The sequence below is a fragment of the Somniosus microcephalus genome, chromosome 11, assembly GCF_052327205.1.
Source record: "Somniosus microcephalus isolate GS21.2 chromosome 11, FLI_Smic_1.0, whole genome shotgun sequence".
Lineage (NCBI taxonomy): Eukaryota > Metazoa > Chordata > Chondrichthyes > Squaliformes > Somniosidae > Somniosus > Somniosus microcephalus.
The window spans coordinates 147,072,732-147,088,841 of record NC_140997.1 but is presented as its reverse complement, the minus strand read 5'-3'; the positions used below and the strand labels follow the sequence as shown (position 1 = coordinate 147,088,841).

Here is a 16,110-nt window from a genome sequence, read left to right as displayed (position 1 = left end):
ACAGGTGGGGCAGATGGTGGTTGAAGGGGCAGGTGGGTGGGGTGCTTGGGTTGACGTGCACTCCTTGCGCTGCTTGTGCTTGGCTTCCGCTTGCTCCCGGCGAAGAGACTCGAAGTGTTCGGCGCCTTCCCGGATGCTTCTCCTCCACTTTGTGCGGTCTTGGGGCAGGGATTCCCAGGTGTCGGTGGGGATGTTGCACTGTTTCAAGGAGGCTTTGAGGGTGTCCTTGAAGCGTTTCCTCTGCCCACCTGGGGCTCTCTTGCCGTGCCGGAGCTCCCAAGTAGAGCGCTTGTTTTGGGAGTCTCGTATCGGGCATGCGGACAATGTGACCCGTCCATCGGAGCTGGTTGAGCGTGGTCAGAGCTTTGATGCTGGGGATGTTGGCCTGAGCAAGAATACTGACGTTGGTGCGCCTATCCTGCCAATGGATTTGCAGGATCTTGCGGAGGCAGCGTTGGTGGTACCTCTCCAGTGCTTTCAGGTGCCTGCTGTACATGGTCCATGTCTCTGAGGTATACAGCAGGGCAGGTATCACTGCTGCCCTGTAGACCATGAGCTTAGTGCCGGGTTTGAGGTCCTGGTCTTCAAACATTCTCTTCCTCAGGCGACCGAAGGCTGCACTGGCACACTGAAGGCGGTGTTGGACTTCGTCGTCGACGTCTGCCCTTGTTGACAGTAGGCTCCCGAGGTATGGAAAGTGGTCCACGTTATCCAAGGCCTTGTCGTGGATTTTGATAATCGGGGGGCAGCACTGTGTGGCGGGGGCAGGTTGGTAGAGGACCTTTGTCTTACGGATGTTTAGTGTAAGGCCCATGCTCTCGTATGCTTCGGTGAAGGCGTTTACGATGGTTTGGAGTTCGACCTCCGAGTGAGTGCAGATGCAAGCATCATCTGCATACTGTAATTTCAGGATGGGACGACCTTGGATCAGGACTGGAGGCGACGGAGGTTGAACAGTTTCCCGTTTGTTGTGTAAATTAGCTCCACTCCAGTGGGGAGCTTACTGAGGGTGAGATGGAGCATTGCAGCAAGGAAGATTGAGAAGAGCGTTGGTGCAATGACACAGCCTTGCTTGACCCCGGTTCGTACGTGAACTGGATCTGTGGTGGAACCGTTAGTCAGGATCACGGCTTGCATAAGAACATAAGAACATAAGAAATAGGAGCAGGAGTAGGCCAATCGGCCCCTCGAGCCTGCTCCACCATTCAATAAGATCATGGCTGATCTGATCCTAACCTCAAATCTTCTATCACTCTGCATCCACCCGAACCCATGTGATCTCCCGGGAGAGGCGAAAAACCAGATAAAGACCCAATGGCCAATTTGGGAGAAAAAAATCTGGGAAATTCCTCTCCGACCCATCTAGGCGATCGAAATTTTTCCAGGAGATCACTCTGTCCCTATATTTTCTACAGTACTTACCTTCTGTAAAGGCGATCTCCACCCCAGCCAGGAACAGGAATAAAACCATCTCCTGAATCTAACACAGAATTAGAACACAGTAGGAGCAGAACAAGGCTACACGGCCCCTGGGCCCACTCCACTACCCACAGGGCCATGACCATTCCGAACCTAGACTCATGTCCAATTTCCTGCCCGCTCCCCGTAACCCTTAATTCCCTTTACTTCTAGGAAACGATCTATTTCTGTTTTAAATTTATTTAATGATGTAGCTTCCACAGCTTTCTGGGGCAGCAAATTCCACAAACCTACCACCCTCTGAGTGAAGAAGTTTCTCCTCATCTCAGTTTTGAATGAGCAGCCCCTTATTTTAAGATTATGCCCCCTAGTTCTAGTTTCACCCATCATTGGGAACATCCTCACCGCATCCACCCGATCAAGCCCCTTCACAATCTTATATGTTTCAATAAGATCGCCTCTCATTCTTCTGAACTCCAATGAGTAGAGTCCCAATCTACTCAACCTCTCCTCATATGACCACCCCCTCATCCCCGGGATTAACCGAGTGAACCTTCTTTGTACTGACTCGAGAGCAAGTATGCCTTTTCTTAAGTATGGACACCAAAACTGTATGCAGTATTCCAGGTGCGGCCTCACCAATACCTTGTACAACTGCAGCAATACCTCCCTGTTTTTATATTCCAACCCCCTAGCAATAAAAGCCAACATTCCATTGGCCTTCTTAATCACTTGCTGCACCTGCATACTAACTTTTTGAGTTTCGTGCACCAGGACCCCCAGATCCCTTTGTACTTCAGTACTTTCCAGTTTCTTGCCATTAAGATAATAACTTGCTCTATGATTTTTCCTGCCAAAGTGCATAACCTCACACTTTCCAGTATTGTATTCCATCTGCCAAATCTCTGCCCACTTACTTAGCCTGTCTATGTCCCTTTGCAGGTTTTTTATGTCCTCCTCACTCACTACTTTCCGTCCCATCTTTGTATCATCTGCAAACTTTGATATGTTACACTCGGTCCCCTCCTCCAAATCGTTAATATAGATTGTAAAGAGTTGGGGACCCAGCACTGACCCCTGCGGAACACCACTAGTTACTGGTTGCCAATCTGAGAACGAACCATTTATCCCAACTCTCTGCTTTCTGTTAGAGAGCCAATCCTCCACCCACGCCAGAATATTACCCCCAATCCCGTGATTTTTTATCTTAAGCAATAATCTTTTGTGTGGCACCTTGTCAAATGCCTTTTGGAAGTCTAAATACACTACGTCCACTGGTTCCCCTTTATCCACCCTGTATGTTACTTCCTCAAAAAACTCAAGCAAATTTGTTAAACATGACTTCCCCTTCATGAAACCATGCTGAGTTTGCCCTATTAAATTATGTTTATCCAAATGTCCCGTTACTGTCTCCTTAATAATGGACTCTAACATTTTACCAACCACAGATGTTAGGCTAACAGGTCTATAGTTTCCAGCCTTCTGCCTACTACCCTTTTTAAATAAGGGTGTTACATTAGCAGTTTTCCAATCTGCCGGGACCTTTGCTGAGTCCAGTGAGTTTTGGAAAATTATTACCAATGCATCCACAATCCCTACCGCTACTTCCCTCAAGACCCTAGGATGCAAGCCATCAGGTCCAGGGCATTTATCCGCCTTGAGTCCCATTATTTTACCAAGTACCACTTCCTTAGTGATTTTAATTGTATTTAGTTCCTCCCCCCCTAGAGCCCCCTGTTTGTCCAGTGTTGGGATATTCTTAGTGTCCTCTACTGTAAAGACTGATACAAAATAATTGTTCAGTGTTTTTGCCATCTCCATGTTTCCCACCATTAATTTCCCGGTCTCATCCTCTAAGGGACCAACATTTACTTTAGCCACCCTTTTTCTTTTTATATAACTATAGAAACTTTTACTGTCTGTTTTTATATTTTTTGCTAATTTACTTTCATAATCTATCTTCCCTTTCTTAATCAATCTTTTTGTTATTTTTTGCTGTCTTTTAAAGACTTCCCAATCTTCCATCCTCCCACTAGATTTGGCTACCTTATATGCCCTTGTTTTTAGTCGGATACTATCCTTAATTACTTTACTTAGCCACGGATGGCTATCTTTTCTTTTACACCCTTTTTTCCCTCAGTGGAATATATATTTTTTGGAAGTTGTAAAATAACTCCTTAAATGTACACCACTGGTCATGTACCGTCTTACCCTTTAATCTATTTTCCCAGTCCACTCTAATTAATTCCGCTCTCATACCTTCATAGTCTCCTTTATTCAAGCTCAGCACGCTTGTTTGAGATCCAACCTTCTCACCCTCTAATTGAATATGGAACTCAACCATGTTATGGTCACTCATTCCAAGGGGATCTTTTACTAGGACATTTTTAATTAATCCTGTCTCATTACACAGGACCAAATCTAAGGTTGCTTGCCCCCTGGTCGGTTCAGCTACATACTGCTCAAGAAACCCATCCCTAATACACTCAATGAACTCTTCCTCAAGGCTGCTCTGCCCAATTTGATTTGTCCAGTTAATATGATAATTAAAGTCCCCCATAATTATAGCTGTTCCCTTATTACAAGCCTCAACTATTTCCTGATTAATACTCCGTCCAACAGAGTTGCAACTGTTCGGAGGCCTATAGACTACACCCACTAGTGTTTTTTTCCCCTTATTATTCCTTACCTCCACCCAAACTGTTTCAATATCCTGCTCCTTTGACCCAATATCATTTCTCTGTATTATAGTGATTCCTTCCTTTATTAACATAGCCACCCCACCTCCTCTCCCTTCCTGCCTGTCCTTCCTGATTGTTAAATAACCTGGTATGTTTAATTCCCAGTCATGGTCACCCTGCAGCCATGTTTCTGTAATGGCCACAAGATCATACCCATATGTCATTATTTGTGCCGTTAACTCATTCATTTTGTTACGAATACTACGTGCATTCAGATAAAGAACTTTCAAATATGTTTTGTAACACTTAGTTCCTGTTTTTTCCCTTTTTAGTACTTTACTTTTTACTCCATACCTTCTGTCCCTTCCTGACACATTCTGTTTTTTAATTCCCCCACTGCTACCTAAGTCTATGACCTTCTCTGTTGTCATTTCTATTATTTGCTCTCTAGAAACCTCCCCCCCACTAATTAGTTTAAAGCCCTCTCTACAGCCCTAGTTATATGATTCGCCAGGACTCTAGTCCCAGCACTGGCCAAGTGGAGTCCGTCCCAACAGAACAGCTCCCTCCTGTCCCAGTACTGGTACCAGTGTCCCAAGAAGCAAAACCCATTTCTCCCACACCAGTCTTTGAGCCACGCATTTAACTCTTTAATTTTATTTATCCTAGCCAAATTCGCTCGTGGCTCAGGTAATAACCCAGAGATTATTACCCTTGAGGTTCTGTTATTTAATTTGACCCCTAGCTGCTCATACTCCTTTAACAGAACCGTCTTCCTTGTCCTATCTACGTCGTTTGTACCAACATGGACCACGACAACTGGATCCTCCCCCTCCCACTGCAAGTTTCTTTCCAGCCCAGAAGAGATGTCCTTAACCCTGGCACCAGGCAGGCAACACAGCCTTCGGGACTCCCGCTCTTGACTGCAGAGAACCCTATCTATCCCCCTAATGATACTATCCCCTACCACTACAACATTTCTTTTTACTCCCTCCACTTGAATGGCCCCCTGTACCACGGTGCTGTGGCCAGGTTGCTCATCCTCCCTGCAGTCCCCGCTCCCGTCCTCACAGGGAGTAAGAACCTCGATCCTGCTGGACAAGAACAAGGGCTGCGTCTCCTTCAACACTACATCCTGGATCCCTGTACCTTCCTCACTCGTAGTCACACCGTCCTGTCCCTGACCACGGACTACATCTGCAGTAATTAACTTCATAGGTGTGACCATCTCCTGAAACATAGAGTCCAGGAACTTCTCCCCCTCCCTGATGTGTCGCAGTGTCCGAAGCTCGGTCTCAAGCTCCATAACATGGAACTTGAGTTCCTCTAGCAGCAAACACTTGTCGCAGATGTAATCACCGTTAGCCTCAATGGGGTTCACCGGCTCCCACATCTCGCAACAGTAACACATCACCTGCTCCATTCTATATAATTAATTTAATTTCTTATTATTAGTTATGAAGACCCTGCCCAGATATATATGATAATATCACACCACTATTCAATAGGACTTACCAACTTAAAGGTATGAAAGAGAAGAGAAGGAAGAAAACCAACCAACCAGCTGATCACCAACCTCCTCCTTGAATACTGTCTGTGGAGCCTGTTTGGTTGACTCGTCTCGCTGCTCCACCTCCGCAGTGCTGTCTAAGCCTGGGAGTGGGGAATAAAACAGAGCAAAAAACACACCCTCACCTCCCACTTATCCAAACTCTCCCACTTAGCAAAACTCCAACAGCACTCAATGCACAAAGCATGTCGTCGTGAAGCAGGCGGAGGATAGTGACAAACTTTTGAGGGCAGCCGAATTTGAGGAGGACACTCCATAATCCCTCACGGTTGACAGTGTCGAAGGCCTGCGAGAGATCAAAGAAGGCCATGTACAGTGGTTGGTGCTGTTCCCTGCATTTCCCTTGTAATTGACGTACGGTGAAGATCATGTCCATTGTGCCCCTTAGTGGGCGGAATCCGCATTGCGACTCTGGGAGGAGCTCTTCGGCCACTGGGAGAAGGCGATTGAGGAGGATTCTTGCGATGACTTCCCCTGTGGCAGATAGCAGGGAAACTCCTCTGTAATTACTGCAATCGGACTTGTCACCTTTCTTGAAGATGGTCACAATTACGGCATCTCTGAGATCTCCTGGCATGCTCTCCTCCTTCCAGAGAAGAGAAATGAGTTCATGAATTCGCACCAGTAGTGCTTCTCTGCCATGCTTTAGTGCCTCGGCAGGGATTCCATCTGCTCCTGAGGCCTTGTTGTTCTTCAGTTGTCGGATGGCCTTTTCAACCTCATGCCGGGCTGGGGTTGTGCTGAGATGGTGGCGGGTATCATGCTGTGGGATGGAGTTGAGGACACTCGTGTCGAAGACAGAGTCGTGGTTAAGGAGATCTTCAAAGTGCTCCTTCCAGCGGGCACTGACTGCTTCCCTGTCCTTGATGAGTACCTCTCCGTTCTTGGCTCGCAGTGGGGAAGGGCCTTGGGTGCTTGGGCCGTAGATGGTCTTGACTGTGTTAAAGAATCCACGCACGTCGTGGTTGTCGGCTAGCTGCTGAATCTCCTGCGCTTTCTCCACCCACCATCTGTTCTTTAGGTCGCGGGTTTTTTGTTGGACCTCGGCCTTCAGGCTTCTGTAGAGCTGCTTTCTTGCTCTCGAGTTCTGTTGCTGTTTCCAGATCAGAAATGCCTTGCGCTTGCGGCTTATTAGCTCCTGGATCTCCTGGTCATTCTCGTCGAACCAGTCTTGGTGTTTCCTGGTTGAGTGACCGAGCGTCTCTTCACAGGTGCTGATTATGGAGGCCTTGAGTGCAGACCAGATACTGTGGGCACTCTGTGTTTCTGCATCACTGGGAGTCGTCAGGTTGTTTGTGAGGCGCAGGCTGAATAGGGCTTTCTTAGCGGGGTCTTTGAGTGCTTCAGCGTTAATTTTCCTGCGGCATTGTTTCTGTTGCCACCGCTGTTTTGGGGCTACATTGATGGAGATGACAGAGCGGATTAGGCGGTGGTCTGTCCAGCAGTCATCAGCTCCTGTCATGGCGCTCGGACGATGACATAGTCCAGCAGATGCCAGTGCTTGGAACGCGGGTGCTGCCATGAAGTCTTGTACTTGTCTCTCTGACGGAACAAGGTGTTGGTTATGACGAGGCCATGTTCTAAGCATTTCGATGTGGCCATTAAGCAAGTAATTCTCCCGGTGTCCTGGCCAATATTACTCTCTCAAGCAATGCCACCAAAATACAGATCAACTGATCATTTAATTCCTCTACTGTTTATGGAATCTGCTTGTGCAATTTGGCTGCCATGTTTCCATATGCAACAGAGATCGCACTCCAAGGTAATTCATTGCTCGTGCAGACATGATAAAGTGCGATATAAATACGAGATCTTTCTTTATTTTCTGGATGGTTGTACTTTCTTAGCATGTATTTCTTGGGCATAAAAACAAGATAACTCTTAAATTAATCACTGAGGATTGCTTCATTCCAGACTATGTCTGCCATTGCTGTTGGAGTGATATATTCAGCTATTTTTTTTAATACTCGAGGGGGAATTACAAAGATCTCGCTCTGCTAAGGTTAATCTGTCTCACCCAGGCATGAAACAAAACACCATGTTTCAAGTTCAGTGTAAATTAACCAACAATTCCACAGGCCTTTGAAGGAACGTTTGTCTTTTTGATAGATGATCTTTCTTTATCCTAAGACGGGGGGAAAGAAATCTTGAGCATGTTTTAGCAATGTGCTGTGAGCCAAGTTTAGGATTCCCCACGGACTTCTGCTTTCTAAGAAAATACAGCAATCGATTTGTTAAGGGAAACCTTTGGACATCTGTGCCACTGTATTGAGTTGTGCAGGTGCGTGATGCCATTGCAAATTCTGCGATGCCAGAGGAATGGCAACAAGCAAACACTTAGCGATGACAGAGAGCTGGGATAAAGATGTTATCTGATTGGCAGGATGCGACAAGTGGTGCCCCCCAGGGATCTGTACTGGGGCCACAACTTTTCACCATATATATCAATGACTTGGATGAAGGATTAGAGAGTTGTATATTCAAGTTTGCAGATGACACTCAAGTTAGAAGGCACAGTAAGTTGTGTAGATGGGAGCAGGAAGTTGCAGGGACATAGATTAAATGAGTGGGCAAAACTGCGGCAGAATGATGGGAGTTCAATTTGGGGAAGGGTGTGGTCATCTACTTTGGATCCAAAGACAAATTGGAATATTTTCTTAATGGTGAAAGACTAGGAACTGTGGAGGGATTCGGGTGTTCATGTACACAACTCACTAAAAGTTAGTGCCCAGGTATAAAATGTAATCAAAAAGGCTAATAGACTCTCAAGGTGGTTGGAATATAAAAGTGAGGAAGTGATGCTTCAGTTGTACAAAGCATTGGTTAGATTCCATCTGGAATACTGTGTTCAGTTTTGGGCACAGAACCACAGAAAAGATACATCAGTCTTAGAGGAGCTCCAGCAGAGATTCAGTGGAATTATACCAACCATTAGAGGGTTAAATTATGAGGATCGGTTGCATAAAGGGGTTTATATTCCCTTGAGTTTAGAAGCTGGAGGGGTAATCTAATTGAGGTGTTTCAATTATAAAAGGGATTCAGTAGGGTAGATACAGAGAGACTATTTCCTCTAGTGGGACAATCCAGTAGGGTGCAGGATCCTAAAATTAAAGCTAGGTAATTTAGAAGTGAAATCAAGAAGCACTTTTTCATACAAAGAGTAGTGGAAATCTGGAACTCTCTCCCCAAAAAGACTATGGATACTGGGTCAATTGAAATTTTCAAGACTGATATCAACAGTTTTTTGTTGGGAAAGGGTATCGAGGAATATGGAACAAAAGCAGGTAAATGGAGTTGAGGTGCAGATCAGCCATGATCTAACTGAATGGTGGAACAGGCTCGATGGACTGAATAGTCTACTCCTGTTCCTATAACGTGCATGTTATGCCAAGTTGTGATTTTTATTGTTGTGCTCATCTGAATGAGGACTGTTATGAAATGGTACTTTTCCATTTTGAGATCCAATGTTAGCATCAAGCACTCCCAGAGTCCCAGGGCAGGTACAATGGGTTGATAGAGAGTAAAGCTCCCTTTAGATCATTACGGATCTTCATTCATCCATCCAGAATGATTCTAAAATTCCCGCATTGTCGCATCCAATAGTTTTTTTTAAATAGTTCCTAGGTTTTTGCCTCCACTACCATCTGGAAGTTTATTCCACATGTTGACCATGTACTACTTTGAGCCTGTGGCCCTTATATTCTCATAATTTATGGTAATGTTCTACATTTACTTTTTCCATTCCCTTGACTATCTTTCTATGACTCTATAAAATTGCCTTTCAGATACTTCCTTTCCAGGCTGAAGAGTCCAAGTTTCTCCAGTCTTTAGACCCCTGACACTGAGGGATCACGTTCGTGGCTCTTCTCTGTATGGCCTCCAGCAGTTCAATGTGTCTCTTGTTTCTTTTCAACCAAAACTGAATGCAATATTCAAGGTGCAATCTGACCACAGTTTGAACAATACCTCCGCTGACTTGCACTCTACCGCTTTGGCCATGTCGTTCAACACCGTATGGTTTTGCTGATTGCTACTCTGTATTGGTTGGATAAGTTTAGCATTGAGTTTATGAAGGCTCCTAGGTCTCTTTCAGTTTCACCCTTAGCTATTTCAATGCCATTCATGGAGTATGTGTGCTGGCTATTTTTCCCTCCTATGTGTAGCACATTACTCTTGTCTGCTTTAAATTTCATCTGTAATTGTTCTGCAGTTACATATCTTGTCCAGCTCAATCATTCTGTAATTTCTGAACTGCCTTTTCCGATTCCATTGCCCCTCCAAATGTAACTTAGCCCCAACTTCAGAGCAGCAGCCCCCACTGCACTTGAATTATATTTGCATTTTCTACTCCAACCAATCCCTTGTGGCCTCTCTAAATTAGATTGCCAATTTAGGTGTAGTGTACACCTTGTGCTCCTATTACTAGACACCGGGATTTGGACTCTCCAAACTCATTCAAATTGGGACCCTTAAAGCCATCATAGAGAAATTTCTTTCATCCCACGAGTCTGGGCTGAATTTGGCCCCGATCCCTGAGCTGAAAGGGATGTATGTTAACCTACTGCACCAAATGATAAAAAGGGTCTTCCTGCTGTATTGGAGGTGAATGCCCTAGAAGAGGCTGGAACAATATGTTCTAGAATTAACTGCTCAAAGTCCACCATGTTGGCAGACACAAAGGCACTCGACTGAACCAGTGTGATTTAAGCTAAGCCAGCGACCTTACACAACAAATATCTTCACAGGAGAGGCTGAGGAGATAACTGCAATGAACTTGCAAGTTAATTGTGGTCACCTCATATTGAGAGATATTTATGACATTGCACGGCCAGCTGTGACATAGTCTGTTTGCAATGTGTGCAGTAAGTCTAAAAGTTGCCAACTGTATTCACAGTGTGTGTCACTCTTTGTCTCTCTCTCTCGCACAGTCTCTTTCACACACACACACACACACACACCTTTGAAAATAGCTAAAGAGGGAACAGTGAAGCAATCTCACGAGCAGCTGAAGGAGCTCGTTCCGAAACCAGGGAAAGAAGACGGACGCGCCTTTCACAACCTCAGGCTGTCCCAAACCACTTTACAGCCAATGAAGTACTTTTGAAGTGTAGTCACTGTTGTAATGTAGGAAATAGGGCAGCCAATTTGCACACAGCAAGGCCCCACAAACAGCAATGAGACAATGACCAGATAATCTGTTTTAGTGATGTTGATTGAGGGATAAACATTGGCCAGGAGAACTCCTCTGCTCTTCTTTGAAATAGTGCCATGGGATCTTTTACATCTACCTGAGACCACAGACTGGGCCTCAGTTTAATGTCTCATCCGGAAGATGGCACCTCAGACAGTGCAGCACTCCCTCGGCACTGCACTGGAGTGTCAGCCTAGCTTTATGTGCTCAAGTCTCTGGAGTGGGATGAGAACCCACAACCTTCTGACTCGGAAGCAAGAGTGCTACAATTGAGCCATGGCTGACACTTTGCGGGCGATTAACATCAGAAACTCAAAACCGATTTTAAAAAAAAAGTTCATCCAAAGCCTCTGACGTTCACCCTAATTTCTGGTCCAGGGGTGAGCAGGAGTTTACCCAGTTTTAATCTCTGGCACTACCCTTCATTATCATATTGGGCAGTTTGAGCTCAGCCTCCTTAAGAATCCAAAGCTCCTCCCAGTTCCTGCCCCTATCTGCCAAAGGCTGGGAAGGATTAGCTATCTCAGTTCCGGAGGGGGTCAGGGAGGGGAACAGGTTTTGAAATATGCTTAACTTTCATACAATTTCTTGATTACTTTCTAAATTGCAATATTATAATGTTTGAGCTTAATGCTTGCTGCATTGGAGTCATTAAACAAGCACACACTGGGATCTCCCTTAGCCTTCAATGGGTAAACGCACCAACTGTTACTGTGTCATGTAGAACAGGGAGATCCCAGCTCCCATCCCTAGTTCATGCAGAGTTAGCTGGTCTCAACCAGGATGACAGTGAAGGTACTACAATTAGCTAGCATTCTTATTCGGTGGTGGGGGTGGGGGGCCGGGAATGGCGAGGGTAGTCAGAGTGTCAGGGAGGCCTGTACTTTCATACCTGGGGGAGAGGGCACACATTCTCACACCTAGTTGTTATCCAGTGATCCCCAGCTGGAAGTGCAACTGTGCAGGGATCAAGTGAGGAGAGGGTCAGGCTCAACTGTGATGCCTTCCAAAGTCAAATAGCCAGGTGGAAGTTTACTGTATAGCCTCGCAAATTAAAATGGCAACTTGGATTGTTATTAGAGGACTGCTGGCACCTGTGGAACCGCGCCCCAGCAAGAATCGGTGCCTTCAGAAGAGGAGGGAAATGGAAGAAAATGGGGGGAGGGAAGAGAAAAAAATTAACCTGATTAACTACAAGGAGGGTAGCTCATTGTGGGGTCTAACAGCAGTTCTAAACCACTCCACTTTCAGTTTAGGCGTTTATGAACCCCTGCTATCAGGTAGCCATTCCCAGGGGCATGCCCTATAGGAACTCCTCTGCCTTCAACAGAAGAAATATGGGACAGTAAGAAATTGTACTGACCATGCTCCAGTCTGCAAATGACCTTTCTTTTTAAATATTTCAAACTAAATGTCAAAATCCTGGAGCTCCCTACATAGCAGGATTGCAGGAGAACCTTCATGGTTCAAGAGGAGGTCCACAACCACCTCGAGAGCTGGTAGGGATGGGCAATAAATGCCAGCCTTGACAGCATCGCCCACATCGCCAGAATGAGTAAAAAAATCTGTGGATACTTTTTTTTCAATTCATTGGTAAATCAGTCACTTAGACGCCAACTCCTGGCAGACAGTAATGCACTAGAATATATCAATAATGTAATTTATAAAGACATTATCGTGATGGATAGAAAAATGAGATGAGCAATGGGCTTGGTGAGCAGGCATCTCCGATCAGAACGTGAAACATTAGATTCTTATTTACCAGGGAACTGTGAGGAAAGCCTGTGCCAGATCACCTGAAAAGTAGAGCTTGCACCACCATCAGACTACCAAGAGCGACAGATGATCTCCGATTACCTGAACCTCCAGCAATGCAGGTACATACCAATCATGAGACCCTTCTGCTTCCCCACACCATTAGATTGCCAAGGACAGTGGAGCACGAAACCCCCTCAAAAATAAACATTGTGTAATCTCAGATGCCCCTTGGTAGCCACCTCAAAAACAGCATAAACAGAGGTGATTAAACAAGAGGTATCCAGCCTCTTGCCCAATCGGGAGCTCCACTCAAGAGGAGCCTCAGTGCTGCCAGAGGGGAGCCCCTCTCAAGAGCAGCTCTGCTCGAGAAGAGACTCTTGCTCAGAGGGGAGCTCCGCCCAAGAGGAGCCTCTTACCCAGAGGGGAGCCTCTTGCTCAGAGGGGAGCTCCGCCCAAGAGGAGCCTCTTGCCCAGAGGGGAGCCTCTTGCTCAGAGGGGAGCTCCGCCTAAGAGGAGCCTCTTGCCCAGAGGGGAGCCTCTTGCTCAGAGGGGAGCTCCGCCCAAGAGGAGCCTCTTACCCAGAGGGGAGCCACGCCCAAGAGGAGCCTCTTGCCCAGAGGGGAGCCTCTTGCTCAGAGGGGAGCCACGCCCAAAAGGAGCCTCTTGCCCAGAGGGGAGCCACGCTCGAGCCGCTGGAGAATTGGCACTACATTGTTGGAGTCCTATCTTCGACTTACAACCCCTTTGAATGCAGCTCCTCGCTGGATGGTTGATGTCGGCAAATTTGCCCTTTAACATTGTCACTGGGATTTTACTCAAACATAAAGGTCAACATCTGAACTTTTTGTACTATGTCCACTTGCACCATAAAAAACACCAGCAGCACAATTCCAGGTTTCAAAATAAGTTTGTGTATTTTGGGTTAGAGTGCACTAGGGTACAGTACCAGTAGTTACAAGTCTGTCAGTGGCACTGGGAATAATTGGCAGTGATGAATGTAGAGTATCACATAAGAAACATATTGGTGCAAGATTAGAGTGCATTGGCTTATGTACAATGTTTCCCAAAGGTATGCACTAGGAGAATTCTCCTGGTGTCATGGCCAACATTTGTCCTTCAACCAACACCTAAAACAGATCATCTGGTCATTAGCTCATTGCTGTTTGTGGGACCTTGCTGTGAGCAGATTGGCTGCTGTGCTTCCTCTATCACAACAGTGACTACACTTCAAAAGTGCTTCATTGGCTGTAAAGCACTTTGGGACGTCCTGAAGTCATGAAAGGCGCTATATAAATGCAAGTCCTTTCTTTCTTGTGACAACATTGACATTGCCATACAATTGTTGGGTGGGTAATGGTTAATGAGAGTTAGAGTTTCTGTTATACAGTTGGTTGACTTTTACACAAACCAATAATCAGGTAACACATAATTACTTATTCCATTAATGGGTCTCAGCCAGTGAACACTGGGACTGTTTCAAATGGCATATTTCATTTATAATGCATTTTCTTTTTACAAAACCCATGTTTAAACAATGGTACATGTATATTTCCAAAACTTTTGGAAATGGTAATATCCAGTTAATGCTGGACAGGGAGGAAAGTATGTAATAGAAATTACACGTTTTGTCCAAGAGAGACTACATTTACAAGATTAAGCAGGGCAAACTATACACTAGGGGAAGAACTGAGACATGATACAAAAACAGAGAAAGAAAGAGAGAGAGAGAGAGAGAAACAGACAGACATAGACACAGAAAGTAAGAGACAGGGATAGAAATAGACAGAGACAGAGGGATACTGAGAGCAAGAGACAGAAACTGAGAAACACTGAGTGAAAATTGTGAAAGAAGCAGGGAAAGAGACAGACTGAAACATAAAGAAAAACAGAGAACCAGAGGGAAAGAAACACATGAAATGAAGAGAAAAGGAACAGTCACCGAAATAGAAAGAGCAGAATACGGAGACAGAAATACTGGAGAGAGGAAGGTGCAGCCAGTGATTGAAACAGAAAGACACAGCCAGCCAGAAACAGAGACCAAGAGAGAAAGAGACACAGTGGCAGATGGGGAGAAACAGAGTGAGAAAGAGGGACAGAGAGAGTGAGAGAGATAGAAAGAGCACAGCCGATGAGCAAAATAATATCATTGAAGCCTACCTGAGAAGGTAAGCCGGAGCCGGGCCTGCGAAGGCTTCCATGCGCTGGTCAGTCTGTTCCCAAGGACAGACAGCAACAGGACCTGAAGGAGGAATGTGCTGAGCCTCCAGAGACCCAAGGTGCACCCATATCCACTGGGACTGGGCGATAAACGGGGAGACCTATTAATCCACAACATTGTATGGCGCGCAGTCACTTTCTTTTTCGTCTTTCCAAAGGCTATTTCAACAAGTCACAAAAGCAATCCTTAAAACCTTGAGACGGTCCCAGTGCAAATCTGAGAGTGAAGGGTTGACAGGAGGAGAAAAGCAAAAAACAGCTGCAAGGGGGAAAAAACGACTCTTCGGTCCCAGCCTGACCTGACCCTTCAACCAGAGGTCAACAACAGAAGTTTCGACTCTTGTTCCTCTCAATTAACCTCCTCGGATATGAGGGTCACGGGCGCGCAGTTGGAGGCTGTCACCAGTTTTTGCAACACTCTCGACCTTTTACCGGGCACACACTAAACACACAGCAGCCTCTTCGCCGTGCCTGCTCTGTGTCTCCCTCCTTTGCTGTGTAACGTGGAGTTTTAGACAGGAGCTGTTGCCCTCCTCTGACTCTTGGCTGCCGCCTTGCCAGGTGCTCAACAATAGTGCCCTGCTCCTCCAGTGCATGTGCCCGTCTGTCTGTCTGTGTCCTCTTGAACTTGGGCTGGGGAGGGAGGGAGAGCCAGGAACACGCCCCCTCCTCTCTGTCAGTCGTCAATGGGATCCCAAGACTCTCACTGGTGAAAGTTAAATGCAAGTCATATATTTGGAACTCTGCCTTAATACTTCAGACGCAGAATCCTCCCAGATTATCACACACACATTACGATTGTTTCCCCCTTCCACTTCCCTTTGTGTTCCCCTTGTGCAGGACTCCGCATGAAGGTCAGCGTAAGCCAGTTAAGATAAATGTCCTGCCAACACCAATGGAAGAATGAAGTCTCCTTGCTCGCTTTTTTCCTTTAAATTCACAGTCGGATAATTCCGGTCTGCTTGCTGTGATCTACAAGTGTGAGTGTGTGTGTGTGTGTGGAGGATGATGTCCTACTGTGTCTCTGCTCCTCTCATTGAGAGCTGCACTGCCTGCACTTGACTCTGATCACTGTTTAAACTGCTTTACCGAGGCAGTGTGGGTCAGTCAGGGAGGCTCCGGAGGCACGGATACCAGAGTAATTAATTGCTTCCTTACACGGAAGTACTTGACAGCGTTCATTCGTTTTAATAGCAGTGTTGCAAGAACGTTCACCATCAGACCGACTGAAACTCCAGGGGTATATATTGGGCTTTGGAAGGGGCGCAGCACAG

General features: G+C 45.9%; 1 protein-coding gene across 2 annotated transcripts in view; it reads right to left on the bottom strand.

The window, feature by feature from the left end:
- Nucleotides 1–15,859, bottom strand: part of sema3h (sema domain, immunoglobulin domain (Ig), short basic domain, secreted, (semaphorin) 3H) — a 326,254-nt gene extending 310,395 nt beyond the window's left edge. Inside the window, exon 1 of one of the 2 annotated variants that reach the window (XM_086001357.1) lies at nt 14,777–15,859. In XM_086001357.1, coding sequence (XP_085857483.1) covers nt 14,777–14,954 — 178 coding nt within the window. In that variant the 5' untranslated portion in view covers nt 14,955–15,859. The remainder of the gene's footprint in view (nt 1–14,776) is intronic. The other variant, XM_086001356.1, reaches the window with a different exon arrangement.
- Nucleotides 15,860–16,110: the final 251 nt, after the last annotated feature.